The sequence below is a fragment of the Hemiscyllium ocellatum genome, chromosome 44, assembly GCF_020745735.1.
Source record: "Hemiscyllium ocellatum isolate sHemOce1 chromosome 44, sHemOce1.pat.X.cur, whole genome shotgun sequence".
Classification (NCBI taxonomy): domain Eukaryota; kingdom Metazoa; phylum Chordata; class Chondrichthyes; order Orectolobiformes; family Hemiscylliidae; genus Hemiscyllium; species Hemiscyllium ocellatum.
Genome location: NC_083444.1, coordinates 7,702,641 through 7,730,148, shown reverse-complemented (window position 1 = coordinate 7,730,148; position 27,508 = coordinate 7,702,641). Strand labels below are relative to the sequence as shown.

Below are 27,508 nucleotides of genomic sequence, written 5' to 3'. Positions count from 1 at the left end.
TGCTGTGCATAAATTGGGACATAAACTGTGCATTTTTAAATTGATTTTATTTATTGTTGTACAAGCTTATTTTGCGAGCTATCCAGACACATCATACCTTACATAAGTACGTCAGGGTAATCGAACAGAATGCAGAATATAGGGTTACAGCCGCAGAGAAGGTGCAGAAAATAATATATAAGAGGTCTGTTCGTAGGTCTAATAACAGTGGGGAAGGATGGACTTCATACTATAAATGAAAAGCCTCTGTTTTGAAACAACATTGGCAGCTGTGTGTTTTGACTGAAATCTTTGGGTGGGACTTGAACCCATTGACATTCTGACTCAGAGGGTTACAAGTTGAAAGCAGGACTCCCTCCTTTGACGTTCCAGGGAGTGCCCCAGTGGCACTCGGGGGTTTATGATGGACTGGAAAAGCAGTTCATGGAAACCTCAGTTGTAACATGATGCTTAATCATCCAAAGCGTGTGAAGTAAAGCCACAGTCACACCAGTGTCCTGTGACTCTCTTGCCCAATAAGTTTTCAGAAGGAAGCAGACATTTTCTGATGTTATGACATCAATGCTGCGTTTCTTTGCTTTCACTTATGAATCCGGGCATTCTTCCTCAGTCAGTGGTGAGATTCCCAGATTTTCAGAAGTGAGGGTAATCAATAATTTGCCGCCCCACTCCTCCCCTCCTCACTCTGTCTTACCAGCTCTTCTCTGAGCATGTAATATCATGCAATTCAACCTTTCTTCTGTCTTTCTCTTTCCCTCCTTCCCTTTCTCTTTTTCTGTCACACACACACACTTTTTCAGTTTCCCAGAAATAGAGACAGAGTCATAGAGCCATACTGCACAGAAACAGACCCCTTCAGCCCAACTTGGCCTTGCTGACCAGATATCCCAAACTAAACAAGCCCTGTTTGTGACGATGCTGCTCCTCTAACAAGATTCTGTTGTTCTTAGTTTATTTTTCAGGAGGTTGTTAAGACATGTTTGGAGAAAAGTATGGGTTTTAGGGCCAATCTGATTATAGCTAACGGATACTGCCTCAGGCACAAAGCTTTTACATTGAGAAAGAACACTTGTACAATGAAAGGGGAGTGGCAATTTCTCCCAGCTCAGTTTTTCTCTGGTTTGATTTGGTTTTGGCAAGTTGGCTATTCACTGAAATCAGTCAGGCAGTTCGAGGCTACATGGAATTGCTACATGGAAGAGGTGTTTTTTCAGCTAACTCTCTCTCTCCTGTAAATTCTTATGTTTGACTTTATCTTTTGTGCCAAGGGGTATTTTTGGGGATTGTTGCACATATTGGGAGCTGCATCCTTAAGTTGGTATAATCTGCTGGGTTTTCGGATAGGTTAAGTTTTTCTGTACTCTGTTCTCTTTCGCTTGTGCTTCATTCGGTAATCTTGGAAATAAATGCTGTTTTGTTTAAAACTGAGTGGTTTGACCAGCTGCATCACTCCCTGTTTACACCTGCTTAAAACAACTCGCAAAGTTTGGGTCTGAGCTACTTCTTTGAATGTTTGAGGGGGTCTGGTCTGAGTCCAAACAGCTTTTAGCCCTTATCCCTCTCAACCCTTCCTATTCATGTACCCATCCAGATGCCTTTTGATTGTTGTAATTGTACCAGCCACTTCCTCTGGCAATTTGCTCCATACATGAACCACCCTCTGTGTGAAAAAGTTACCCCTTAGGTCCCTTTCAAATCTTTCCCCTCTCACCCTAAACCTATGCCCTCTAATGTTTGACTCCCCAACCCTGTGGAAAAAGACCTTGACTATTTGCCCTATCCATGCCCCTCATGATTTCATAAACCTCTATAAAGTCATCCCTCGGCCTCCGATGCCACAGGGAAAATAACCCCCGTCTATTCAGCATCTCCCTGTGGCTCAAACCCTCCAGTACCGGCAACATCCTTGTAAATCTTTTCTCCACCCTCTCAAGCTTAACAACATCTTTCCTATAGCAAGGAGACCAGAATTGAATGCAAGTGGCCTAACCAATATCCTGTAGAGATGTAACTTGACCTCCCAACTCCTGTACTCAATGCACTGACCAATAAAGGCAAGCATATCAAATACCTCCTTCACTATCCTGTTTACCTGTGACTCCACCTTCAAGGAGCTATGAACCTGCACTCCAAGGTCTCTTTGTTCAGCAACACTCCCCAGGACCCTAATATTAAGTGTATAAGTCCTGCCCTGGTTTTTATTACTAAAATGCAGCACCTCACATTTATCTACATTAAAATCTATCTGCCATTCCTCAGCCCGTCAGATCAAGGTCCCATTGTAGTCAGAGGTAACCTTCCTCACTCTCCACTAGACCACCAATTTTGGTGACATCTGCAAACTGACGAACCATATTGCCTTGTTATCTAATGAGCAAAGTGTTCTGCATCTTGTATCTGTTGGAGTTGAGCTGAATGAGAGACCAACCTTACTGTCAGAAGTAAGGTTTTGATCTACCCGTGGCCTCTAACATCCCTTTCCCGGGGTCTTTAAGGTTCAGTCGGTAAACATTCAGCAGTACGGTGCTAATCAAATGTTTTAAAGATAAATTCACATGGGAAGGTGGGGTGAGGGGCTGGTGGAGTGGGAATGCAACAACAACACTCCGCATTCATGTAGCATGCCAAAATATTTCACAGGAATGATCTCAGCGGACACGTCATGTCATGGGAGAGTTCAGGACCGGGGACACAGTAATGGAGCACCATTTTAAGCACGAGATAATGAGGAATCTCTTCTCTCAGAGGGTTATAGTATTTGGAACTCATTGCCGCAGAGGGGGGGCCATGGAGGCAGAGTCCTTGTGTATATTTAAGACTGAAACTGTTAGATTCTTGATCAAGGGTTACAGCAGGAAGATGGATGTGAGGAACTTTGAGTCAGCCATGATCCTATCATATTGCGGCGGAGGCCCAAGGGGCTGAATGACCTGCTGCTGTTCCTATTTCTATTGCTGGATGATGTTTGTCTCCAAGCCACACAAAGTGGTGATGGAGGATGTGGCAAAATATTTGGTTCCAGACATTGGTCTTAAGGAGCGATGCTGAGATAGAGAGAGAGAGAGAGACGGGGAGGGAATCCCAGAGGTGGTATCATAACTGAAAAGTCTGGGGCTACACGAGGCTTCAGAGACAGTTAAGATTCCATGGTAACATGGTCAAATCCATTGACCATGGCTTAAGCAGGAGAACATGTGAGAACATGCCACTGGCCACTCCCTTTTGGATGTGGGATGTTAAACTGAGGCCCAGTCAATTGGTCATTAAAGGCCTCTTTTGAACAAGCGAGGTTGGGCTGGGGGGATGACATCATCTCAGTGGCTTGCCTACAGTTTACCATGTTCCGCCATGTTCCATTGTCTCTGACCCCTGAAAACACAATGCTGAGCCATCCTTGTGAACTGCAGTAGCTAGAGTCGTGGACTTCCTAAAGTCAGGGACCTGTTTCACCTTCCCTTGTAGAGTCTGAGAGCTCCATACAGCTCAGAAAAAAAGGCTCACTTCGGCCAATCAAAAAGCAACCACCCAACGATTCTAACCCCATTTCTCAGCACTTGCCTTGGGGTGGCAACAGTGGTTAGCACTGCTACCTCACAGCACAAGGGTCCCAGATTTGATTCCACCCTTGGACAACTGTCTGTGTGGAGCTTGCACGTTCTCCACGTGTCTGCACGGGTTTCCTCCCACATTCCAAAGATGTGCAGGTCAAGTGAATTGGCCACGCTAAATTGTCCATAGTGTTAGGTGCATTAGTAAGAGGCAGGTGGGTTACTCTTCGGAGGATCGGTACGGACTTGTTGGGCCGAAGGGCCTGTTTCTGCACTGTAGGGACTCTAATCTAATCAAGTGCTCATTTCAATGTTTGAAATGTAGACAGTAAAGCACAGGGGCAGGCCCTTTGACCCATTTACTTCTTAAATGTTATGAGGGTTTCAGTTTCTACCGCCCCCCTTCCAACTGGTGAGTTTCAGATTCCCAACAGCCCCTCTGGATGAAACCACTTTCCCCACATTCCCTCTAATCCTCTTGCCCCTTACTTTCAATCTGTGCTCCTTAACATTTTATCCATCTCAATCATGTCCCTGTCTGCTCCAAGAAGCACAACCCCAGTCCGGCCAAACTCTCTTCATAACTGATACTCTTCAGCCCAGCCAACGTCCTGGTAAATCTGTCCACACAGGGCAACATCTTGGTAACTCGGCTCTCTAAACCCTCTCCAGTGTTTATTACAGAGTCATAGAAACGTACAGCATGGAAACAGACAACTCGTCCATGCCAACCAGATATCCTAAATTAATCTAGACTCATTTGCCAGCACTTGGCCCATATCCCTCTAAACCCTTCCTATTCATACACCCACCCAGATGCCTGTTAAATGCTGTAATTGTACTAGCCTCCACCACCTCTTCAGACAGCTCATTCCATACACGCACCACCCTCTGCATGAAAACATTGTCCCCTCAGGTCCCTTTTAGATCTAGGTTAGATTTCATACAGTGTGGAAAAGGGCCCTTCGGCCCAACCAGTCCACACTGACCCTCTGACTAATTGGACCCACAGACCCATTTCCCTCTGACTAATTGACCCAACACTATGGGGTAATTTAGCATGGCCAATTCACCTTTGGACTGTGGGAGGAAACCCACGCAAACACAAGGAGGATGTGCAAACTCCACACAGACACCTGAGGCTGGAATTGAAGCTGGGACCCTGGTGCTGTGAGGCAGTAGTGCTAACTACTACGCCACTGTGCCACCTATGCCTTCTATAGCTTTTGATTCCTTTACCACAGGGAAAAAGACATTGGCTATTCACCCTGTTCATGTCCCTCATGACTTTATAAAACTCTGTAAGGTGACTCCTCAGCCTTTGATGTTCTAAGGAAAATATTCCAGCCTATTCAGCCTCTTCCTGTAGCTCAACCCCTCTAACCCTGGCAACATCCTTGTAAATGTTTTCTGAATCTTTTAAAGTTTCACAAGCTTTTTCCTACAGCAGGGAAGACCAGAATTGCGCACTTCACTTCGAAAGTGGCCTAACCAATGTCCTGTACGGCCACAACATGTCCTACACTCAATCCGATTCTCATTGGAAAACTACTTTCATTTAGCGACCCTTTGAGTGAACTTCCTCTGAACGGAGAGCTGTGTTATAAAAGAGGTTGTTGACATGAATCTCCATTTGAGGGAGTCGGCTGTTACAGTGTGATACTGTGTAAATCAGGGGCTGTTTATATCGTCCAGTTTTCAACGCTGACAGCTGATTTAAATGTAAACTTGGAATTCACTTGCTTGACCAAGTGTCACCTGATGCTGAATCATCAGTGAGAGGAAGGAAGTATGGATGTTGCAAATTTATAATAGTTATGTTTTCTCCCAAGCAAGAGGTGACGTGACTCATCTGGATTGGTTACATTCTAGCATCTTAAGTGGGTTATTTATAGAACAGTTAGCAAAAACGGCTTCAGAGCAAGTTCTCGAAGGTCAGAGGTGTTCAATAGGAATTGCTGATTTTGTTTTTAGATTAGATTCCCTACAGTGTGGAAACAGGCCCTTCAGCCCAAACCAACCCTCCAAACAGTAACCCCACCCAGACCCATTTCCCCTTGAATGATGCATCTAGCACTATAGGCAATTTTAGCACGGCCAATTCACCTCGTCTGCTTACCTTTGGGCTGTGGGAGGAAACCGGAGCAGACCCTCACAGACACAGGGAGAATGTGCAAACTCCACACAGACAGTCGCCCGAGGCTGGAATCAAATCTGGGACGCTGGTGCCGTGAGGCAGCAGTGCTAACCACTGAGCCACCCTGCCACCCTACTGAACGGATCTTAGTAATAAACAAACATGTTTGGATAAGGGCTCAGCATAAAGATGCACCCACACGAGAATTTTATTCCAGCCTGTGAAAATAGGTGTAATTTCAGTACAATGTCTCCTCTGAAAAACAGCACCTCCAACCTGCATTCACCTATCACTACCTCACTATTACCTCCCTCCACCCAAAACTCTCCCCCGCTCCACCATCCCCTCCCTTTATCTGCAGCTCCCCTACCCCCACCCCTGGACCTGAAGAAGGGTTATACCTGAAAGGTTGACTTCTCCACCTCCTGAAGCTGTTGGTTTCTTCAAGCCCCCTGCCTGTTTACCTTGGATTCCAGCATCTGCAGCTTTTATTCCCTCCAACTCTGCAACATTCCATCACCAATGTACCAGGGAGACCCAATCTAGAGCTTTATACACAAGACACTTAACATGGGATTTGTACCCCAACCCTCCAGACTAAGAGGTTAGAGTGCAATTAACTGAATGCCAAAGCCGTCATAGAGTCATAGAGTCATAGAGTCATAGAGATGTACAGCAGGGAAACAGACCCTTCGGTCCAACTCATCCATGCCGACCAGATATCCCAACCCAATCTAGTCCCACCTGCCAGCGCCCGGCCCACATCCCTCCAAACCCTTCCTATTCATATACCCATCCAAATGCCTCTTAAATGTTGCAATTGTACCAGCCTCCACCACTTTGTCTGGCAGCTCATTCCATACCCATGCCATCCTCTGCATGAAAATGTTGCCCCATAGGTCTCTTTTATATCTTTCCCCTCTCACCCTAACCCTATGCCCTCTAGTCCTGGACTCCCCGATCCCAGGGAAAAGACTTTGTCTATTTATCCTATCCATGCCCCCCATAATTTTCTAAGCCTCTACAAGTTCACCCCTCAGTCTCCGATGCTCCAGGGAAAACAGCCCCAGCCTGTTCAGCCTCTCCCTATAGCTCAAATCCTCCAACCCTGGCAACATCCTTGTAAATCGTTTTTGAACCCTTTTAAGTTTCACAACATCTTTCCAATAGGAAGAGACAAGAATTGCATACAATATTCCAACAGTGTCCTAACCAATGTCCTGCACAGCCGCAACATGACCTCCCAACTCCTGTCCTCAATGCTCTGACCAATAAAGGAAAGCATACCGAATGCCTTCTTCACTATCCTATGTACCTGCAACTCCACTTTCAAGGAGCTATGAACCTGCACTCCAAGGTCTCTTTGTTCAGCAACACTCCCTAGGACCTTACCATTAAGTGTATAAGTCCTGCTAAGATTTGCTTTCCCTAAATGCAGCACCTTGCATTTATCTGAATCAAACTCCATCTGCCACTTCTCAGTTCACTGGCCCATCTGGTCCAGATCCTGTTGTAATCTGAGAAAACCCTCTTCGCTGTCCACTACACCTCCAATTTTGGTATCATCTGCAAACTTACTAACTGTACCTCTTGGCTGCAATAAATGAAAAATTGATAATATTATGAGCAGAGTTTGGTTTTGTTTAGGGATCAGATTACTTGTATGTTGGACATTTCATTTAAAAAAATTGAAATATAGCAACAGGACAAACATGTGAGGACCATGTTTATTGGTTGCGTTGTTAGATTCCGTCATCATGTGTCAGTTGGGAGAACTGTCAATAGGTGCCATTTCAATCCTTTTATAAACTTTCACCTTACAAAGAAATTGAAATTATAGATTTAACCTGTTGTGTCGGGACAGAAATTGCCCCTAAATGAGTGCAGATAGGAGTCTCTCAACTCCTACTATCATCTTATCGAGTCTGAACACTGGAAAATTCAGTTCCACAAGGCAAGTATTTTCCCTGGAGGGGTGATCTTATAGAGGTTTATAAAATCATGAGGGGCATGGATAGGATAAATAGCCAAGGTCTTTTCCCTGAGGTGGGGGAATACAGAACAAGAGGGCAGTGGTGTAGGATGAGAGGGGAAAGATTTAAAAGGGACCTAAGGGACAGCCTTTTCACACAAAGGGTGGTATGTATATGGAATGAGCTGTAGGAGGAAGTGATGGAGGCTGGTACAATTACATTTAAAAGGCATCTGGATGGGTATATAAATAAAAAGGGTTTAGAGAAATATGGGCCAAATGCTGGCAAATAGACTAGATTAGGTTAGGATATCTGGTCAGCATTGCTGAGGTGGACTGAAGGGTCTGTTTCTGTGCTGTACATCTCTATGACAGTCTGACAATTCCCTTAGTAGCCACAAGAGGTCCCAGTACATAGTGTTGCCTCAGAGAGGCCCAGGAATAGAGGCTGTGGTAGAGCGTAAATGCAAAAAACAGTTTAGTGGAATGCAATCTTTTTCAACTTGAGAATTAAAATACAAGAGGTAGACACCTATGAGCAGTTCTTATGCAAAATATGTCAGAGGGAATGCAGCATAGAATGATGCCTGGGCACCAAAGGTTAAGTTACAAAGAGTGTTTACAAACTAGGGTTACATGCTCTGCAATGTTTGGTGGTGAAGGGCTGATTTGATTAAAGCTTTCCAAAATATACAGAAGAACGTGTACAGTCAATTAAAAAAAAGGAAATATTTCTGCTGGTTGGGAAGTGGTCAGCTGGGGGCAGAGAGTAAAATGTTTGGGTGTTGTTCTTGGGAGTGTGTGTGTGTGTGTGTGTGTGTGTGTGTGTGTGTGTGTGTGTGTGTGTGTGTGTGTGTGTGTGTGTGTGTGTGTGCGTCTGTGTGTGTGTGTATGTGCGTGTGTGTATCTGTGTGTATGTGCGTGTGTGTATCTGTGTGTATGTGCGTGTGTGTGTATCTGTGTGTGTGTGCGTGTGTGTGTGTATGTGTGTGTGCGTGTGTGTATCTGTGTGTGTGTATGTGCGTGTGTGCGCGTGTGTGTGTATGTGCGTGTGTGTATCTGTGTGTGTGTGTGTGTCTGTGTGTGTGTGTGTATGTGCGTGTGTTCGTGTATCTGTGTGTGTGTGTGTGTGCGAGTGTGTATCTGTGTGTGAGTATGTTAGTGTGTGTGTATCTGTGTGTGTGTGTGTCTGTGAGTGTGTGTGTGTATGTGCGTGTGTGTGTGTATCTGTGTGTGTATCTGTGTGTGTGTTTGTGTGTATGTGCATGTGTATATGTGCGTGTGTGTATCTGTGTGTGTGTCTGTAAGTGTGTGTGTGTCTGTGTGTGTGTGTGTGTATCTCTGTGTGTGTGTATGTGTGTATGCGTGTGTGTGTGTATCTGTGTGTGTGTATGTGCGTGTGTGTATGTGTGTGTGTGTCTGTGAGTGTGTGTGTATCTGTGTGTGTGTATCTGTGTGTGTGTGTATGCCTATGTATGTGTCTATGTCTGTATGTGTCTGTGTGTATCTGTGTGTGTCTGTGTGTGTGTCTCTGTGAATGTGTGTGTGCATGTGTATATGTGTCTGTGTGTGTGTACGAGTGTGTGTGAGTCTATATGTGTGTGTGTGCGCGCGCATGTGTGTCTATGTGTGTGCATGTATGAGTGTGTATTTGTGTGTTTGTTTTTGTGTGTATATCTGTGCCTCTGTATATGAGTATGTGTGTGTCCACGTGTGTGGGGCTGAAAGGAAAAGGGAGGAAATGAAGGGGTGAGGGTCAGTGAGAGGTGTGGGGTAGAGGTGAATGAGGGTCAGGGAACAGAAGAGGGGAGTGAGGGAAGGGGGAGAGGGTGAGGGTGAGGCAGAGTGAAGAGGAGAGAGAGGGGAAGGATGAAGAGGAGGGTGAGAGAGCTTGAGGTGAATGTAGGTAATTGAAGAGTGGGGAGAGGAGGGAGAGCAGGGAATGAGGAGAAGTGGGGAGAGGGGTGAGAAAGTTGAGAGGAGGGAGTGGGGGGTTGGGGAGTGGAGGGAGGAGAGTTTGAGGACTGATACCAATACAGTGGTCTCTTTGCCTGGGGAGTGGGCCCGGGTCTGACTTGTGCGCTACATGACTGAAACTGAGGAGACTCCTCTCCGAGCGACCCGCAAGTTCCCTTTGTGACGCCTGATGTTGTAAGTCTGGCTTCTCTGGGAAAATTTCCATCTCATCCAGACGGAATCTCCAAGGCCAGCAACCAGGGCAAGGGTGACGAGGCAGAGGAGCGAGATGAAACAGCTGAGCTCCATCATCGGTCTCGAGATCACATTCACTGCAGTGGGGAACACGTGCACACGGTGGTCTCAAATGTGCCCCAGTTCTCAAATCCCATCCTGACTCTTTATTCCCCAAACCACCAACCCCATCCCCTTCTCCAACTCCCCAAACCCATCCCAAACATCAACCCCATCCCCAACTCCCCTTCCCCAAACCCATCCCCATTTCTCATTCCTCATCGCCATCCCCCATTCCTCATTCCCATTCCTAACCCCCATCCCCATTACCACCCTCTCCTCAAATCCCAGAGTATGCCCCTTCCAACAACTTTGTCCCCCTCACCATTTATCTCACTCTCCTTTACTCATTCTCTCTCAGGCTCTGTCTCACTTTTTCTGTCTGTCTCTTGTCTCTCTCAATTTCTCTTTGTCGCTCTGTCTCTTGCTACCCTCTGTGCCTTTCTCTCTCCCTCGCTTTATCTCCCGTGCTCTCTGTCTCCATCTATTCCTCTCTGTCTCTGAGTCTTCCTCTCTCTGTCTTTCTATCTCTCACTCACTTCCGTCTATGTCTCTCTGTCTTTCTGCTGCTCCCTCTCTCTCTCTCTCTCTGTCTCTCCATCCGTGTCTCCCCCTCCCTCCATCCCTCCCTCTCTCTCTTTTTCTCCTGCTGTTGCTCTCTCTGGCTCTCTCTCTGTCCCCCTTTACCCCTTACTCAGTCTCTATGTGTCTTCCTTTGTCTCTTTTTCGCTGTCTCTGTTTCTCCTGCTCTCTCTCTCTATCCCCCTTTCTCAGTCTCTGTGTCTCCCCACCTCTCTCTCTTTCTCTGTCTATTTCTCCTGCCCTCTCTATCTGCCTCTCTTTCTCTACCACTCCCCTCTCTCTGCCTCTCTCTTTCTGTGTCTCTCCCTCTCTTTCTCTTTCCATCCCTCTCCCTCTCTTTGTCTTTCCATCCCTCTCCCTCTCTGTCTCATCCTCTCGCGCTCTCTTTCTCCCCCTGTCTCTCATTCCCTCTCTCTCTATCTCCCCACCCTATCTCTCTGGCTCTCTGCCCATCAGTCTGTCTTGAGACTGAGACTCTGTCTGCCTCCAAGTGGCAGTGTTTCTTTCGTTTTACTGAAATCTAACTGAGATTAAGCTGCTGACTCATCAAGTGCTTGGTCTGACATTGGGGGACTGGAAACTTGATGAATGAAGATAACTTCACACAGACAGGAAATAAACCTGCAGCAACTGAGCAGATGACGTGGCCCAATGCAGCTTATTCACTTTCAGTGTTGCTGAAAGTGCAGAGTCAGTGTTTTGACGCTTCCGCAGTATTTGTAAGCAATGCAGAAAACAAAGGCTCAGGGACGTGACCACAGAGTTTCCCCAAAGTCTGGGACTCTGTTCCTGCTGTGCTGGGAGGTGACAGGTTTTGCAGTGAATTGCAAGCAACCCCCAGTGTTAAAACCTGCCCACCCACAGATACCCCAACATTTGCAATTTAAAATGATCAGAGGGACAATGAGGAGAGTGATCCAGAGGCTTAGTTAGATTGATTCAGGGCTATGGGGAGAGTATAGGGCAATGGGATTAGTTTGGAGATTATTATGAGTCTATGAAGAGAGTGTGAAGCAGGGTGACTAACAGAGATTGACACAGAGCCTTGGGGAGACAGGGCAGCAGTGTGACTTGTTAGAAATTATGGCAGGCCTATCCAGAGAGAGTCAAGCAATGGGATTAGTTTGGAGATTGATACAGGGCTATGAGGAGTGTGTGAAGCAATGTGGCTGGTTTGGAATGGATACAGGGCTCTGGGGAGACAGTCAGGCAGTGAGACTTGTTAGAAATTAAGGCAGGACATTTCGGAGAGAATCAAGCAATGGGATTAGTTTGGGTTTGATAAAGAGCTATGAGGAGAGAATGGAGCAGTGGGTTGAGTTTGGGATTGATATAGGGCAATGGGGAGAGAGCAGGGCAAAGGGATTAGTTTTGTCATTGATACAGGGCAATGAGTAGAGAGTGGGGCAGTGGGATTACTTTGTGGATTGATACTGGGCTATGAGGAGTGTGTACGACAGTGGGATCAGTTTGGAATTGATAAAGGACTATAGGGAGAGAGCAGCACTGTGGGAGTAGTTTGGAGATTGCCGCAAGATTGAGGATGAATCAATTTGATTATCCTGGGATTGAGACTGGACTATGGGGAGTGAGCAAGCTTGTAGAACTGGTTTGGTGTTGTCATGGGGCTATAGGAAGAGAGTCTGACAGTAGAATTACTTTCAGGTACATGACTTCACACATGTGGAGTTTGTGATGATGCACGTCTATGAGAAGAGTGTGAACCAATGGGATTTATTTACTGATAATGCATTGGTGCCTGATTGATGGTTCACGCCAAATTTAGAGATTGGCTTTTTAAAAAGTGGCATATGGTCTGGTCATATTTCTGAAGTTCTCTACTGTGGTCCTGTGGCTGAGTGACATTATGAACACTACTCCAGAGAAATAAGTTGTGCTTGGTGATTAGGACTGGTGAATATATTTTGTTTTTAAAGTAAACACTTCAGTTTGAGACTGGGTCTCCACTGTGTTCACACAAAAAAAGTAACTGTTTATCTATTGGTTGATATTTGTGACCTTTCTCTTTTTCATTTATAAACATTTGTGAGACCTTGCTAAAACTCCACAAGACAGATCACAGCTGGAGTACAGTGAACAGTTTTGGGATAGATTGGCATTGGAGGCAGTCCAGGGAAGGTTCACTTGGCTGACATCAAGTATGGACTGACTGTTTTATAGGGACTGTTTTATAACGACAGGTTGAGTGCATTAGGCCTGTAATCACTGGAGTTTAGAAGAATGTGAGGCTACCTTATTGGAACATACAAGATTCTTACGGGACTGGACAGGGGAAAGGTTGTTTCCCCTTGTGGGAGAGTTTAGGACAAGAGGGTTTTATCTCAGGATAAGGGGTCACCCATTACAAAAAGTGAAGAGGAGGAATTTCTTTAGCTTTGTTTTCATTGGACATTTGACAATCTTTAAGTCAGTGAACAACAATCCTCACTGTTTGTTACCCTATTAACACAGAGCTTGCTGTGATATAGGTTAAATATAATTCTGAAACTGAAACCTATTCAAAAATATATTTTTAAAATCCCTGCACCCCCTTATCTGCTTTATCAGACATTCCAAACTCTTGTTAACCAGAGAGATGCTTCCCTGCACTTACCAGTAAATCCGAGGATCATTTTGGACACGTTTGTTCCTGGATTTGTTCCATTGCCTGAGAGAGGAAGAAATAACTTGCCTTTATAGAGTACCTTTCACATCCCCAGAAGATCCCCTTAATTCACCCTGAGCTGACACAGAGAAAGGAGCAGAACAAATCATAAAATGTAGCCAAGAAAACTTACTGGAAAAGTCTTCAATGTGTTTGGGTTCCTTTCTGACTTGATTTGTCCTGTTTCCTGGGGCAACAGAAATATCTTTATATCCTCAGAATTAATTTTTCTTGAATTCCTTCCACAACCGGGCTCGGTGGCACAGTGGTTAGCACTGCTGCCTCACAGCGCCAGGGACCTGGGTTCAATTCCCGCCTCAGGCGACTGACTGTGTGGAGTTTGCAAGTTCTCCCCGTGTCTGCGTGGGTTTCCTCCGGGTGCTCCGGTTTCCTCCCACAGTCCAAAGATGTGCGGGTCAGGTGAATTGGCCATGCTAAATTGCCCATAGTGTTAGGTAAGGGGTATATGTAGGGGTATGGGTGGGTTGCGGGTCGGTGTGGACTTGTTGGGCCGAAGGGCCTGTTTCCACACTGTAAGTAATCTAATCTAAAAAAAACCGTTAATTGCGATGTGATGCTGACCAATTTACACACAGGAAAATCCCAAGTGAGCGAATAAATTAGAAGATTAAGCAATTTGCTTTGTTTCCACTAGTTTTGCTTGAGGATGAACAGAATAGTCAGCAGATATCATTATCCTTCTTTGATATATCTTAAAAAAACAGAAAATGTTGGTGAAACTCAACAGGTCTGGCAATATATATGCAGAGAGAAAAACAGGGTTAACATTTTGAATCTGGTATGAAAGGAGCTGGAAATGGTAGTTTTTACATGATTGATGGAGGGGAAGAAGAGGAGTGAGAGAATGGTGAGGGTTCCCACATTAAAAGACAATGGGAGTACTAATCATGGTGGCAAAAGAGCAATTGAGATGAAAAATAGGTGTAAATGAAGGGTTTAATAGGAAAAAAGTGTTCCACTTTGTTGATATCAAACTCAACAAGACGCAAACAAAACTTATTGAGGTGGGATGGGGGTGTGGCATGAGAGATGGAAAAGTATGTAAGAAAAATGAGGTCGCTCTCTGAAGGTGTGGAATTCAATATTGAATCATACAAACTGTCAAGTTCCTGACTGGGGAAATAAGGAGTTGCTCCTCAAACTAAAGAACTGCAGATCTGCAAGGATCTGTTCTGGGGCTACTGATGTGTGCCATCTTTTATAAATAATCTGGATGAGGGCGTGGAAAGATGGGTTAGTAAACACTAAGGTCAGTAGTGTTGTGGATAGTTGCATGTTGCAGGTTACAGAAGGACATAGATAAGCTGCAGAGCTGGGCTGAGAGGTGGCAAATGGACTTTAGTGCAGAAAAGTGAGAGGCGATTCACTTTGGAAGAAGTAACAGGAATACAAAATACTGGTTTATTGGTAAGATTCTTGGTATGTGGTGAGCAGAGAGATCTGTGTCCATGTATATAGATCCCTGAAAGTTGCCACCCAGGTTGATAAGGTTGTTAGGAAGGCATATGGTGTGTTAGCTTTTATTAGTAGAGAGATTAAGTTTCAGTGCCATGAGGTCATGCTGCAGCTGTACAAAACTCTGGTGCGGCCGCACTTGGAATATTACATACAGTTCTAGTCACTGTATTATAAGAAGGATGTGGAAGCTTTGGAAAGGGTTCAGAAGAGATTTACTAGGATGTTGCCTGGTATGGAGGGAAGATATGAGGAAAGGCTAAGGGATTTGAAGTTGTTTCCATTACATAGAAGAAGGTTGAGAGGTGACTTAACTGAGACATATAAGATAATCAGAGGGTTAGATAGGGTTGACAGTGAGAGCCTTTTTCCTCAGATGGTAATGGATAGCATGAGGGAACATAGCTTTAAATTGAGGAGTGATAGACATAGGGCAGATGTCAGAGGTAGTTTCTTTACTTAGAGAGTAGTAAGGGTGTGGAATGCCTTGCCTGAAACAGTAGTAGACCCACTAACTTTAAGGACATTTAGGTGGTCATTGGATAGACATATGGATGAAAATGGATTAGTGTTGGTTAGATGGGCTTCAGATTGGTTTCACAGGTCACCACAACATTGAGTGTTGAAATGTTCCATATTCTACATTCTATGATGCCAGAGATCTGAAACAAAAACAGAAATTGCTGGCAAAAATCAGCAGAGTATGGCAACATCCATGGGGAAAGAAAGCAGAGTTAATTTTGATTCTTCTTAGTTCATTGGTACTGTGGAGCCCTTTGCTACATCCTGTACAGTTACATTGGAGGCCTGTTGAATTTCCTGTCTGGAAGAGGGCAGCTGAGACATTGATCACTGCTTTAGGAGTCATAGAGGTTATTTTTTAAATCATTACTTTTTATACAGCACGGCAGGCAGTGGAGTAGTGGTAATGTCACTGCAGTAGTCACCCAGAATGTCACGTTAATATTTCTGCAGACATAGGGACAAATACTATTGTGGATGATGGGGAAATCTGAATTCAGTATAAATCTGAATTTAATAAGAAGACTAACCTAATGGTGACCTTTAAAGCACTGTAAATTGTCATTGATAAACAAAATGTTCACTAAAGTCCTTTTGGGAAGGAAATCTGCCATTTTATTTGCTCTGGCCTATGCGTGACTCTAGGCTTACAGTAATATGGTTGTTTCTTAACTAACCTCTGGTCGTGGATCTTGGCTTGCCAGTGCTCCCATATTTCCTGAATAAATAAATTTTTTTTTGTCTATTCTTCCATCTATGGAATGCTTTATACAGCTCATGTTAAAGATGGCAATAGCAAATTGTTTCTGAAGGGGTATGATTCTCAGGAGGACATTGAACTGTCAGAGCAGTGACTGTTCCCAAACAATGAACTGGGGATTGAACCCACAATTTGTGGTCTTGCAGTGTTCCTATTTCACAGCATCACAGAATTGTTACTGTACAGAAGGAGGATATTCAACCCATCTTGCCTGCACTAGCTCTTGAAACACATCCATCATAGGACAAGCGAAACAGACTCGCACGAGAATTCTGAAAAGCATGGCATACCAACCGGAACTCTATCAACAAACACATTGTCTTGGATGCCATTTACCACCCACTGAAGGAAAGAACAGGAAATGACATTACCACAGGAAATGATGTCACCACAGGACATGCCATCACCAACCCAGGGAAACCTGAACACGTAAATAGAAAGTGGGCCATACAACCAGTGCTTCATTCAGAAGTTCACCTAGTATGGTGACGAAACCTCCGAAAACAAACCTTCCAGATCAGTGAGCAAACCTACATCCAGAACTACTAGTTTGTTTTGGGAAAACTGTTCAGTTTGGATAAGTTGGATGGAAGGGTCTGTTTCTGTGCTTTGTGACACTATGACTCTATGACTCCTGTCTGTCCCCCAATACCTCTGTGCACTATTTCTACTGAAATAATCTTCCAGTGCCTCCAGGTTCTCTGTAATTTTTCAGCTGCTGATAAATCCAGCTGGAAATTTCAACCTGCAAACTTTGATGCATGATGTGTTTCATTCTCTGCCACTTGCAGCCAATGCAGGCTGCAATGAGAATATGAAGGTCAAAGTTAAAAATCACACAACACCAGGTTTTAGTCCAACAGCTTTATTTGAAAGCACTAGCTTTCAAAGTGCTGCTCCTTCATCAGGTGGTTGTGGAGTATAAGACCGTAAGATACAGAATTTATAGCAAAAGCTTACAGAGTTATGTAACTGAAATTATACCTTGAAAAAGACCTGGACTGTTTGTTAGGTCTCTCATCTTTTAAAATGATCATGCTGGTTTCAGTTCTTTCATATGTAAATCCCAGAACTTTTTAAAAGTTACATTTTCAAGTGAACTTTAACAATAAGTACCATGTCATCTCAGATAATGCATTGAAGGTGTGAGGTGCCCTGTGTGAGGCTGTCTGTGTCCCAATGTTCAGACTGGTTCTATTTCTACAAAAGAGATTTACAGATTCTTACATGGATTCATGCAGTTTTTGAGCAAAACAAAATGTAATTCTGCAAGTACAACTTCACCTTACAAACTTATATGTGTCCATGGGTGTGTGTGTGTGTGTGTTTGTGTGTTTGTGTGTGTAGTACAGTGGGGTCACCTGTAGTGTGACATGAAGCAAGGTCCTGGTTGAGGCCATTCCCACTGATACCCATGGGGATGGCCTCAACTGGGACCTTGGGTTCATGTCACACTACAGATGACCCCACTGCACTACACACACAAACACACACATACATGCACACACACACACGCGCGCGCACACACACACACTCCTACAGACCCATTCACTCATGCAGACCCTCTCTCATACACAAGCTCTCTCTCATACACAAACTCTGTTTCATGTGCTCACAAATACACTCACACCCTCTCACAGACTTATTCCCCCCTTTACACTCACACTCACAAATATACACATACATACAAACTCACAGACATATCAGTTTAATTAATACTTGCAGAATTGCATTTTATTTTGCTCAAAAACTGCATGAATCCATGTAAGATTCTGTAAAAGCCCTTTTGTAGAAACAGAATCAGAATGAACATTGAGGCCAGATAGCTTCATGCAAGCCATCTCACACCTTCAATGCATTATCTGAGGTGACATGGGACCTATTGTTAAAGTTCACTTGAGAGTGTAACTTTTAAAAAGTTCTGGGATTTATGAAAGAACTGAAACCAACCATCTAAAAGATGAGAGACGTAACCAACAATCCAGGTCTTTATACAGCCCAGTCCAACTCTGGCACCTCCAAATCTATGAAGGTCAGCTGTAAAAGTGAGATTGTTCACCCTTTAATGCCTACCTGACTTGATGGACTGTCAGCGACGAACACAAAAATGATTCAAGAGAGGTGTAATATTAATAAAAACTCTTCTTCTTGGACCTTTTAGCTGAGCGCACAAGCTCCACAATACGGCTGGCTATGGAGATGAAATATCCCAGCATGCACCGCAGAACAGCAAGCCTCCTATTAAAATGACGGGACCCGCTATTTCTGTTTGTGAAAGGTATGGGGAGAGCTCAACCTGCATTGCTCCCGCTTGTCCGGCACAGTTGACGTGTCCAAAGCACCATTTCGCAATCCACAACCATGTGACAGGACACAAAATGTAGAAAGGGAAAGAGGAAGAAGAGAATGAAAATAAGGAACGAATTTTAATGAAACTTGCGCCAGGCACAGTTTTACCGGCTCTGGCTTGCTGCAAGAGTTCATGCTGCTGATGTTTTATTCCCAGATAGATGTGGAGGTGCTGGTGTTGGACTGGGGTGGACAAAGTTAAAAATCATACAACACCAGGTTATATAATCCAGCAGGTTTATTTTGGAAGTACAGTACAAGCTTTTGGAGCGCTGTTTCTTCGTCAGATAACTACTGGAGTAGGATCATAGAATTTACAGGCGAAAGTGGGTACTGCAGCTGCTGGAGATTAGAGTCAAGATGAGAGTGGTGCTGGAAAAGCACAGCAGGCCAGGCAGCCTCATTCCTGATGAAGGGCTTTTGCCCAGAATGTCGATTTTCCTGCTCTTCGGATGCTGCCTGGCCTGCGTGTTTTTCCAGCACTACTCTAATCTTGACTCACAGAATTTACAGCAAAAGATCATAGTGTCAAACAACTGATGCAATATATTGAACAAACCTAGATTGTTGTTAAGTGTTTCATTTTTAAGGATGGGTTTCAATTCATGAATATGAAAATCCAAAAATGTGACTTGAAAGAAGTTCTGGGATTTACATATTCATGAATTGAAACTCGCAACTCATTCTAAAGGATGAGAGCCTGAACAGCAGTATATCGCATCGGTTGTATGACATTATGATTTTTTGCTTTAAATTCTGTGACCTGTGATTCTCCTCCACTTGCTACCTGATGAAGGAACAATGGTCTGAAAGCTTCCAAATAAACCTGATGGACAATAACCTGGCGTTGTGTGATTTTTTAACTTCATCCCCAATCTCCACTGAGTTATTCAGGACACCTGACCACAAAGCTCCTGGTTCATTAAATATAGGGGCAGAAAGTGAGAATTCAATAACCCCCTACCGTTTCCCCTACTCTACTATTTAATCTTTCATTTTTTTCATGGCACCATTGCCAAGTCCAGTATTGTTGCCAGTCCCTAATGGCACTTGAACTGAGTGTTTTGCTTGGCCACTTCAGAAGGCAATTTAGACCCAGCCTCACTGGCTGTCGGTATGGAGTCACATATAGGTCAAAATAGGTAAGGTTGGCAGGTTTTCTCTCCTAAAAGAAGAATTGATAAATTAGTTTTGTACATTTTGGACGTGTCAAATCAAATGCCCAGAAAACCAATGATCGCTTGTCTTTAACATACTTGTGATTGAGGCTGTAGGGGAGAGAATTCATAAGGTTCACCACCACAAAACATTTCTCCTCAGCTTAGTCCCAAAAGGCTGCAACTGCACATAAGCTGCCAAGTCAGTGCCAATTAAATGCTGATGCAGGCATTAGTTGAAGGGGGTGACAGTCCTGTACCTGGTATGACATGAAGCTGGGTCCCACTCCCCTTCATCTGGATAATGGGCAGAGGTTCGAGGAGTTCGACGAGGCAGACGTAGAGGCCACTGTCATTGGTGATGGCACCACTGATGCGCAACAAGGAGCTCCTCGCTTGCAGGTCCACCTCGAGTACCAGTCTCTTGCTGGTCTTGCCTCCCTTAGCGTTACCAGGCACAATCGCATACACCTCACCTTCGGGCAGATTCCATTGTAAGGCTACCAGTTGTGATGGGTGATTGGATGGGTCAAAGTGGCAATGTAGTGCCACATCATCCCCTTCCTCTGCCTTCAACAAATCGGGAGACTGGTGGACCCCACCATGAACTGGACCTCCTGCTTTAAGAGAGAGAAAAAGGGAAGTAGACTAATTAGCAAAGTTAGAACATGTGAAGTTCAGTGTGAGTTTGCCAGTTTGATACAACATCAGCTGGATGGGAAGAGACAGAGGGTCAGATTAGTTTTTCAGATTAGTGGCCACAGTGATCCATAGGATTTGGTACTGGGTCCACCTATATCAATAAATTAGATAAGAATACCGAAGACGTGGTTAGAAAGTTTGTAGATGACAACAAATTAGGTCAAAATAGTGGACAGTCTAGAAGGTTATCTAAGAGTGCAAAGAAATCAACTGATCCAATGGGCTGAAGAGTGGCAGATGGAGTTTAATTTGGATAAATGCAAAGTGTTGCATTTTAGTAAAACAAACTAGGGCACGATTTGTACAATTAAAAATAGGGCCTTGGGTAATGTTGTAGAATTCTTACAAATGTAAAGACAATGTGGTTAAGAAGGTGTTTAGCACGCTTGCCTTCATTGCTCAGGCCTTTGAGTAAAGGAGTTGGGATGTTCTGTTGAGGTTAAACAGGACATTGGTGCAACCTCTTCTGGAGTCCAGTTCCAGTCGCCTTGTTATAGGAAGGATATTATTACACTGGTGAGGATTCAGACGAGATTTACCAGGACGTTGCCAGGAATGGAGGGTTTTGTGTTCTAAGGAGGGGCTGCATAGGCTGGGACTTCTTTCACTGGAATGTAGGAGATTTGAGAGGTGATCTTACAGAGGTTTATAAAATTGTGAGGGGTGTGGACAATGACAGGTGTCTTTTCCCTAGGGTGGGTAATTACAAGATTTGGAGAAATATTTTTAAGGTGAGAGGAGAATACTTTAAAAAAAAAGACATGAGAGGCAATTTTTTTCACACAGAGAGTAGTTTATGTGTGGAATGAATATTCAGAGGAACTGGTGTAGGCGGGTACAATTACAGCACACAAATAGGAAAGATTTAGAGAGGGATGGGCCAAGTGCAGGCAGGTGGGACTAGTTTAATTTGGGATTATGGTCAGGGTGGACTGAAGGGTCTGTTTCCATCCTGTATGATTCTCTAAGTCAACCCCGACCATTGAATTGGACTGGACCTGCTACCTCGGCTTAGCTCAAGCCCCAGACCCATTGAAGAAAGCAAGGTTTGCATTTATATAGTGCCTTCCCCGCAACCCTGGGGATGTCCCAAAGTCTATTGTGGCCAAGAAAATTGGATTGTGACTACAAGAAAATTTTATTGTAGAGCAATCAATCTGCTCATGCTAAGCTCCCAGTGTGAAAATGACCAGACTTTATCTCATAATGATGTTAGAGTGTTAGAGAATAGAGTTGGATCCAGAGTATCATGGAGAAGGATTTATTTAGATTAGATTAGATTACTTAGATTACTTACAGTGTGGAAACAGGCCCTTCGGCCCAACAAGTCCACACCAACCCGCTGAAGCACAACCCACAAATACCCCTACATATACCCCTTACCTAACACTACGGGCAATTTAGCATGGCCAATTCACCTGATCCGCACATCTTTGGACTGTGGGAGGAAACCGGAGCACCCGGAGGAAACCCACGCAGACACGGGGACAACGTGCAAACTCCACACAGTCAGTCGCCTGAGGCGGGAATTGAACCCAGGTCCCTGGCGCTGTGAGGCAGCAGTGCTAACCACTGTTAAAATCTGACTGTGAGACTTTTCAGCTCCACTTGTGAGAGCTAGTGATTAAGTCTCTTGTCCCAAAAGTAGTGCCTCTGACAGTGCGGAAGACCCTCAGTGCTGCAAAGGGAATTCTAGTCTTAACTTTCTAGTCCCAAGACCTTCTGACTCAAATGTGAGGATGCTATCTACCACGCCACATGCCACGCATGATCAAAGGTGTCTCTCCAGTGCAGTTCCTGAAGAGGGTAAAACTTTTTCATGGAATGGTTCAGCATACAAGACGTTAAACCGAGGCCTGGATCAAAGTAGGAAGAAGCAGGTTACCTCAATAGGCCAGGCACTGTTCATTATTTATTTAACATCACTGCCAAACAGATCATCAGTCATTGTCACATTGGTGTTGGTGGCATCTTGCTGTACATACATTGACTGCCAAGTTTCCTACATTTGAAGAGTGACAACTCTCCAAACCCTCACTCAGTGGCTCTGAAATGCTTTGGGATGTTCTAAGACTGCAAAAGGTGCTACTCAAATGAAAGGCCTTCTTTGGAAATATAATGGACAGATCAACTCTGAGATAACATTGGAGGCAAAGCTCCCTGCTCAAAACCTGCCTCTACACTGTCTCCCACCAAACACTCACAGGACAGGGACAGCGCGGGGTTTGATACAGAATAAAGCTCCCTCTACACTGTCCCTCAGGAAACAGTCTCAGGGCAGAGACAGCATAGGGTTATGATTTGGAGTTGCTGGTGTTGAACCGGGCTGGACAAAGTTAAAAATCACACACTAGGTTATAGTTCAACAGATTTATTTGGAAGCACTAGCTTTCGGGGCACTGCCTCTTCATCAGGTGATCGCAGGTTCCACAAAAGTTAGACACAGTGTGATATTCTCTCGACACTGTTCATCAGCAAAAACTCCCAGGCTAGGGACAGCACAGGGCCAGGTATAGAGTACAGCTCCTCTACACTGTCTCCATCAAACACTCCCAGGACAGGGATAATACAGGATTAGATACAGAGTAAAGCTCCTTCTACAGTGTCCTCCATCAATCACTCACTGGACAGTAACAGCTTGGGTTAATATACAGACTAAAGCTCCCTCTACACTGTACCCATCAAACACTGTCAGAACAGGGTTAAGTACGGACTAAAGTTCCCTCTACAGTGTCCCCATCAAACACTCTCAGGACAGGGTTAAGTACGGACTAAAGTTCCCTCTACAGTGTCCCCATCAAACACTCTCAGGACAGGGTTAAGTACGGACTAAAGTTCCCTCTACAGTGTCCCCATCAAACACTCTCAGGACAGGGTTAGGTACGGACTAAAGCTTCCTCTACACTGTACCCATCAAACACTCTCAGAACAGGGTTAAGTACGGACTAAAGTTCCCTCTACAGTGTCCCCATCAAACACTCTCAGGACAGGGTTAGGTACGGACTAAAGCTTCCTCTACCCTGCCCCCATCAAACACTCTCAGGACAGGGACAGCACCGAGTTAGACACAGAGTAAAGCCCTCTCTACACTTTTAAACTGCAAGTAAACTGAATGTAAAGCTTACTTTACTTTTTAAAACTGAAAATAAAGTTCCCTCTACCTTTTTAAACTGACAACAAAGTTCTGCCTACACTGTCGAGAGTGTGTTGGCTGGTAAAGCACAGCAGGTCAGGCAGCATCCGAGGAGCAGGAGAATCGATGTTTCGGGCATAAGCCCTTCATCAGGAATGCCTCTCAAAACTGCCAGGACAGGGATAGCATAGCGGTACATGCAGATAAAGCTCCTCTTCACAGAAGCACATAATGGTTCCTGCACAGACGGAGGCCATTCACCCTGTCGGCTCCATACTGGCTTTCCGTAGGTGTCTCACCATCACCTTCCTCCTGTAATCCTGCACTTCCTGCCTTTTGAGTAACACAACGCAATTCCCTCTTGGATAACTCAATTGACCCCAGTCCCATTGCACTCTCACGGAGGCAGAACAGGAAATTCCCGAGGTGAACAAAGATCAAACCAGGAAAGTAGAGAGAGATTCATATCAGCAAGACAGGTTGGGAAGCAGTGAGAGAGAAAGAGAGACAGAGAGAAAATGAACAGCCATAAAAATACTTAGAGATGGAGAGAGCCAGACTGAGTGTTGAATTTCTTTTGGAGGTAAAAATGGCAATATGAAATGTTAAAGAAATGTTGATAAGATGGATATTTAAATAGACTGACAGATCTACAAAATATGACAAGACAAAAATATGAGGAAAACTTGTGTTAAGATGTTGCCTCTCATTTTTAAAATGCTGATATCTTCTCAGCAATAGTGATACTTTTGAAGGTAGATGGGAGGTAAAGGCACCACATGACTCATTAGAGAGAGATATAAAGCTTGCAGAAGTTTAACCTGGAGGTCACCACATCTCAGGTGAGGGGGGCAGTTCAGAAGGATTATCCTTCATGGTAACTCTATGGTAGTACGATATGCAATAAACCCACTATCCATCCAACTGAGCTAACTAAACTGAACTATGCCCTAAACAGCAGCTGGATAGATAAATTAGACAGATAGAGAGACAGACAGAGGGATGGATGCAAAAGCAGAAATTGCTGGTAAAGCTCAGCAGGTCTAGCAACATCTGTAGAGAGAAATCAGAGTTAATGTTTTGGGTTGAGTGACCTTTCTTCAGAAGTTTTAGGGTTAAGTTTAAGGTTAAGACTAAGGTTAGAGTTAATTCTGAGGAAGAGTCATTCATCCCGAAAACATTATCTCCGATTTCTCTCCACAGATGTTGCTAGACCTGCTGAGCTTTTCCAGCAAGTTCTGTTTTTATTTCTGATTTATAACATATGCAGTTCTCTTGGTTATTAGATAGATGGTGGACAGAGAGACAGACAGACAGACAAAAATGCGGAAAGGTAGTTTAATAGACAGATAGGTAGAAAGGTAGATTAATAGATAAATACATAGATAGATAGATAGATAGATAGATGATAGATTGAGAGATAGATAGATAGATAGATAGATAGATAGATAGATAGATAGATAGAGACATAGATATAGATAGTTGACTATCAAATGGAAGGAGGAGGATTTCTCCTGTTCCATGTTACCTTGAATTAATAACAGCAAGAGAATGATTCCAGTCACACTGGAGAGCTTCATATTCATCGCCAGCCACAGGCTGCTCAATAATCTTGGGCCTGCAAGAAATTCACAAACAGCAGAGTCTTACATTGGAGAACCATCACCCGCGAGGAATCAGGCTGGAACTGAGTCCTGTGCAGAAAGACCTCAACTCTGAACTCTGTTCCTATTCTCAGTATGACATGCATTAGCCCTGTCAATGAGGTCGGTCATGCTGGGGTAGTTTTATTCTGACTCACTGTCTCTGCTGTCGCCATGAAGAACTATTTAACTTTGATTCCAGGACAGATTGCACAAGGACAAAGCTTTTTTATCTTGTCTTACACAATCTCTCCATGGATTCTGCAATCCTCTTTCGAGCTCACCATCAATTTCTTTGCTGACATTGCTCCCAGTGCAACAATTTTAACCTCCAAATCTCCATGTGTACCAATGGTTCTGAGTTGGAAGCGGTTGAGTGTCAAGTTCGAAGGAGTAAATATCACCAACGATCTATTCTGTTCCATCCACACCAATGATCCATTCCCTCACACTCACACACTTCCTCGTCCTCTATTAGCCCTACATCCTGATTCTATAGCCCAGACACATGGTCCCAATCCCATATCCCAATCCAAATCCCTTCATTGAACTCTATATCTCTTACTCCCCCCCACCTCCCAATCCAGCACCCCCACCTGATATTTCAAAGCTACAGCACAATCCTCCATCCCAATCTTACATTGCAACCCTCTATTCCAAACTCAAACTCAAATTCCTCATGTAACTCTCAATCCTAAATCTCTGATGTTTTCAAGCCGTCCATGTTTTCCAATCCAACAGTTGAAATTTAGACCCCAATCTTTCATCCAAACCTGGATCCAAACATAACATTGCAATGCTGTATTCCAAATTACATTCCAAATCCCTCGCCTACATCCAAATTTCTAATCATGACCCATTACTATTTTCCAATCCAACAGGGCAAATGTACAAAAACAGATCCCTAACTTACAACACAACTCTCCATTTGAATCCAAATTCATAACCCCTGGACCCTGACCTTAAATCCCAATCCAAAATCTGCAGTCCTAACCCCAACTCAATGTTTCCTCCCAACTGGTGAAGTTTACATCTCAATCTTCTATCCAAAATCTAGATTTTACATCCTGACTCCACAACTCAATCCTAGTTTGAAACTGTTGGGTTTCAATCCTGCATCTCAAACTTGCACTTCAATTCTATGTTCCAAATCTGAATGCCAATCTTGTATCCCAAATGTTCAAACCGAACATTCTACCTTCGCTCTACATTTAGGATCTACTTTATCGAAGCACCATTCTCTTTTTCTGATATTTGACATTTAAATTGGGGAAGGGATGATTTAAAGTGATAGGTTTAAGCCATGATGCCTCTACAGTCGACCAACCTCTCAGCAGCCCATGTCGCAGTTAACCTAGGATCGGGGAACCAACCTCCCAAAGTCTACTAAGGCCTTATGACTTCAGGAAAGGGTTGGAGACAAACTTCAGGAAGTGGAGTGGTGGACACTTCCTGTGTGTGTACCAATGGTTCTGAGTTGGAGGTGGTTGAGAGTGTCAATTTCCAATGAGTAAATATCAACAACGATCTATCCTGTTCCATCCATACCAATGCTACAGGGAGGAGAAAGTGAGGTCTGCAGATGCTGGAGATCAGAGCTGAAAATGTGTTTGCTTGAAAAATGCAGCAGGTCAGGCAGCATCCAAGGAGCAGGAAATTCGACGTTTCGGGCATAAGCCCTTCATCAGATACCAATGCTACAGCCAAGAAAGCCCACCAATGCCTCTGGAGGGCTAAGAAAATTTGGCATATCCACAATGACGCTTACCAATCTTTGCAGATGCACCATAGAAGTTTTCCAAGATGGTGGCACAATATAGGCAGTGATCAGACTCCTTGATCCATCCTCTCCAGACCGGCTGCTTTCTTCCCTTCTTTCCTTACCCTTTCAGTCTTCCTTCTTTTCCATTTCTGCATCTTCTTCCTGTTGGCAGAGAAAGTAGCATTGCAGAGGAAGGCAGCTGGAGCAGGTCTCTTGGCAAGGTGACACCCTGGGAGCAGAGCCTGGAAGTCTTGGTTGTAGTAGACCTGGAGCCTGGGTACCAGTTAGAAGTGATAGCAGCGGAGTTGGGGCTGTTGGTTTTGGGGCGGGTGTGCAGCATTTGACTGTAAGTTCATGGCCAGGCAGCAAAGGTGACCCTGGGTGGGGTAGCCGGGTGGGGGTTTAAGGATAGCTGATTACTGACATCTTCTGTCACTGATATTGCATTACCCAGTGAACCACTAACTGAGGCCACTATCAAGAAAGTCATTGACCAACAGGGCTACAATATTGACCTCCCTCCTTTTGTTGACTTCCCCTTCTATGAGTAATCTCTGGGCCTTGACTGTTGACAGAGCAAAAGGGCACATTACTAGCTGAAGCAGAGTGGCTTGGTTAGGAGTTAAAAAAACAGAACGCCACTCTAACCCACAGTGCGGGTAGTCAGGTCCGGACCAGCCCAGAGACTGGGTCCCTTCAAGAGCAGGCTGGGTCAGTTCCTGACCTGGCTGACTGCAGGTCAACAGGACAGGGTGGTTACAAAACAGAAGAGGCCATTCAGCCCACTGAGCCTTCCCACAGTCAATGTGGAGCAACCAATGTTTAGCAGACAGCAAACATTCCACTGCCC

The 27,508-nt window shown here is 44.4% G+C and overlaps 1 protein-coding gene across 2 annotated transcripts; it reads right to left on the bottom strand.

Moving 5' to 3' along the window:
• Positions 1-9,028: 9,028 nt before the first annotated feature.
• LOC132835256 (uncharacterized) lies at positions 9,029-24,929 on the bottom strand. Of its 2 annotated transcripts, none has more exons than XM_060854641.1 (5): positions 24,782-24,929; positions 19,679-20,038; positions 13,288-13,341; positions 13,104-13,157; positions 9,029-9,945 (listed from the first exon to the last, which is right to left on the bottom strand). In XM_060854641.1, the coding sequence occupies exons 1-5, from the start codon at positions 24,837-24,839 to the stop codon at positions 9,740-9,742; spliced, it is 732 nt and encodes a 243-aa protein (XP_060710624.1). In that variant the 5' UTR covers positions 24,840-24,929; the 3' UTR covers positions 9,029-9,739. The 2 variants fall into 2 exon arrangements, with proteins under 2 accessions (XP_060710624.1, XP_060710625.1); XM_060854642.1 differs by having other exon boundaries at positions 19,679-20,035.
• Between the last annotated feature and the right edge of the window lie 2,579 nt (positions 24,930-27,508).

Bases quoted from the DNA above. Each gene is read 5' to 3' on its own strand.
- LOC132835256 (XM_060854641.1), bottom strand. From the start codon at position 24,839: ATGAATATGAAGCTCTCCAGTGTGACTGGAATCATTCTCTTGCTGTTA. The intron at 13,342-19,678 runs GTACAGGACTGT...CTGTTGCCCCAG, and splicing joins CCAGCTTCATGTCATACCAG to GAAACAGGACAAATCAAGTC. The intron at 9,946-13,103 runs GTAAGTGCAGGG...TCCCCACTGCAG, and splicing joins AATGATCCTCGGATTTACTG to TGAATGTGATCTCGAGACCG.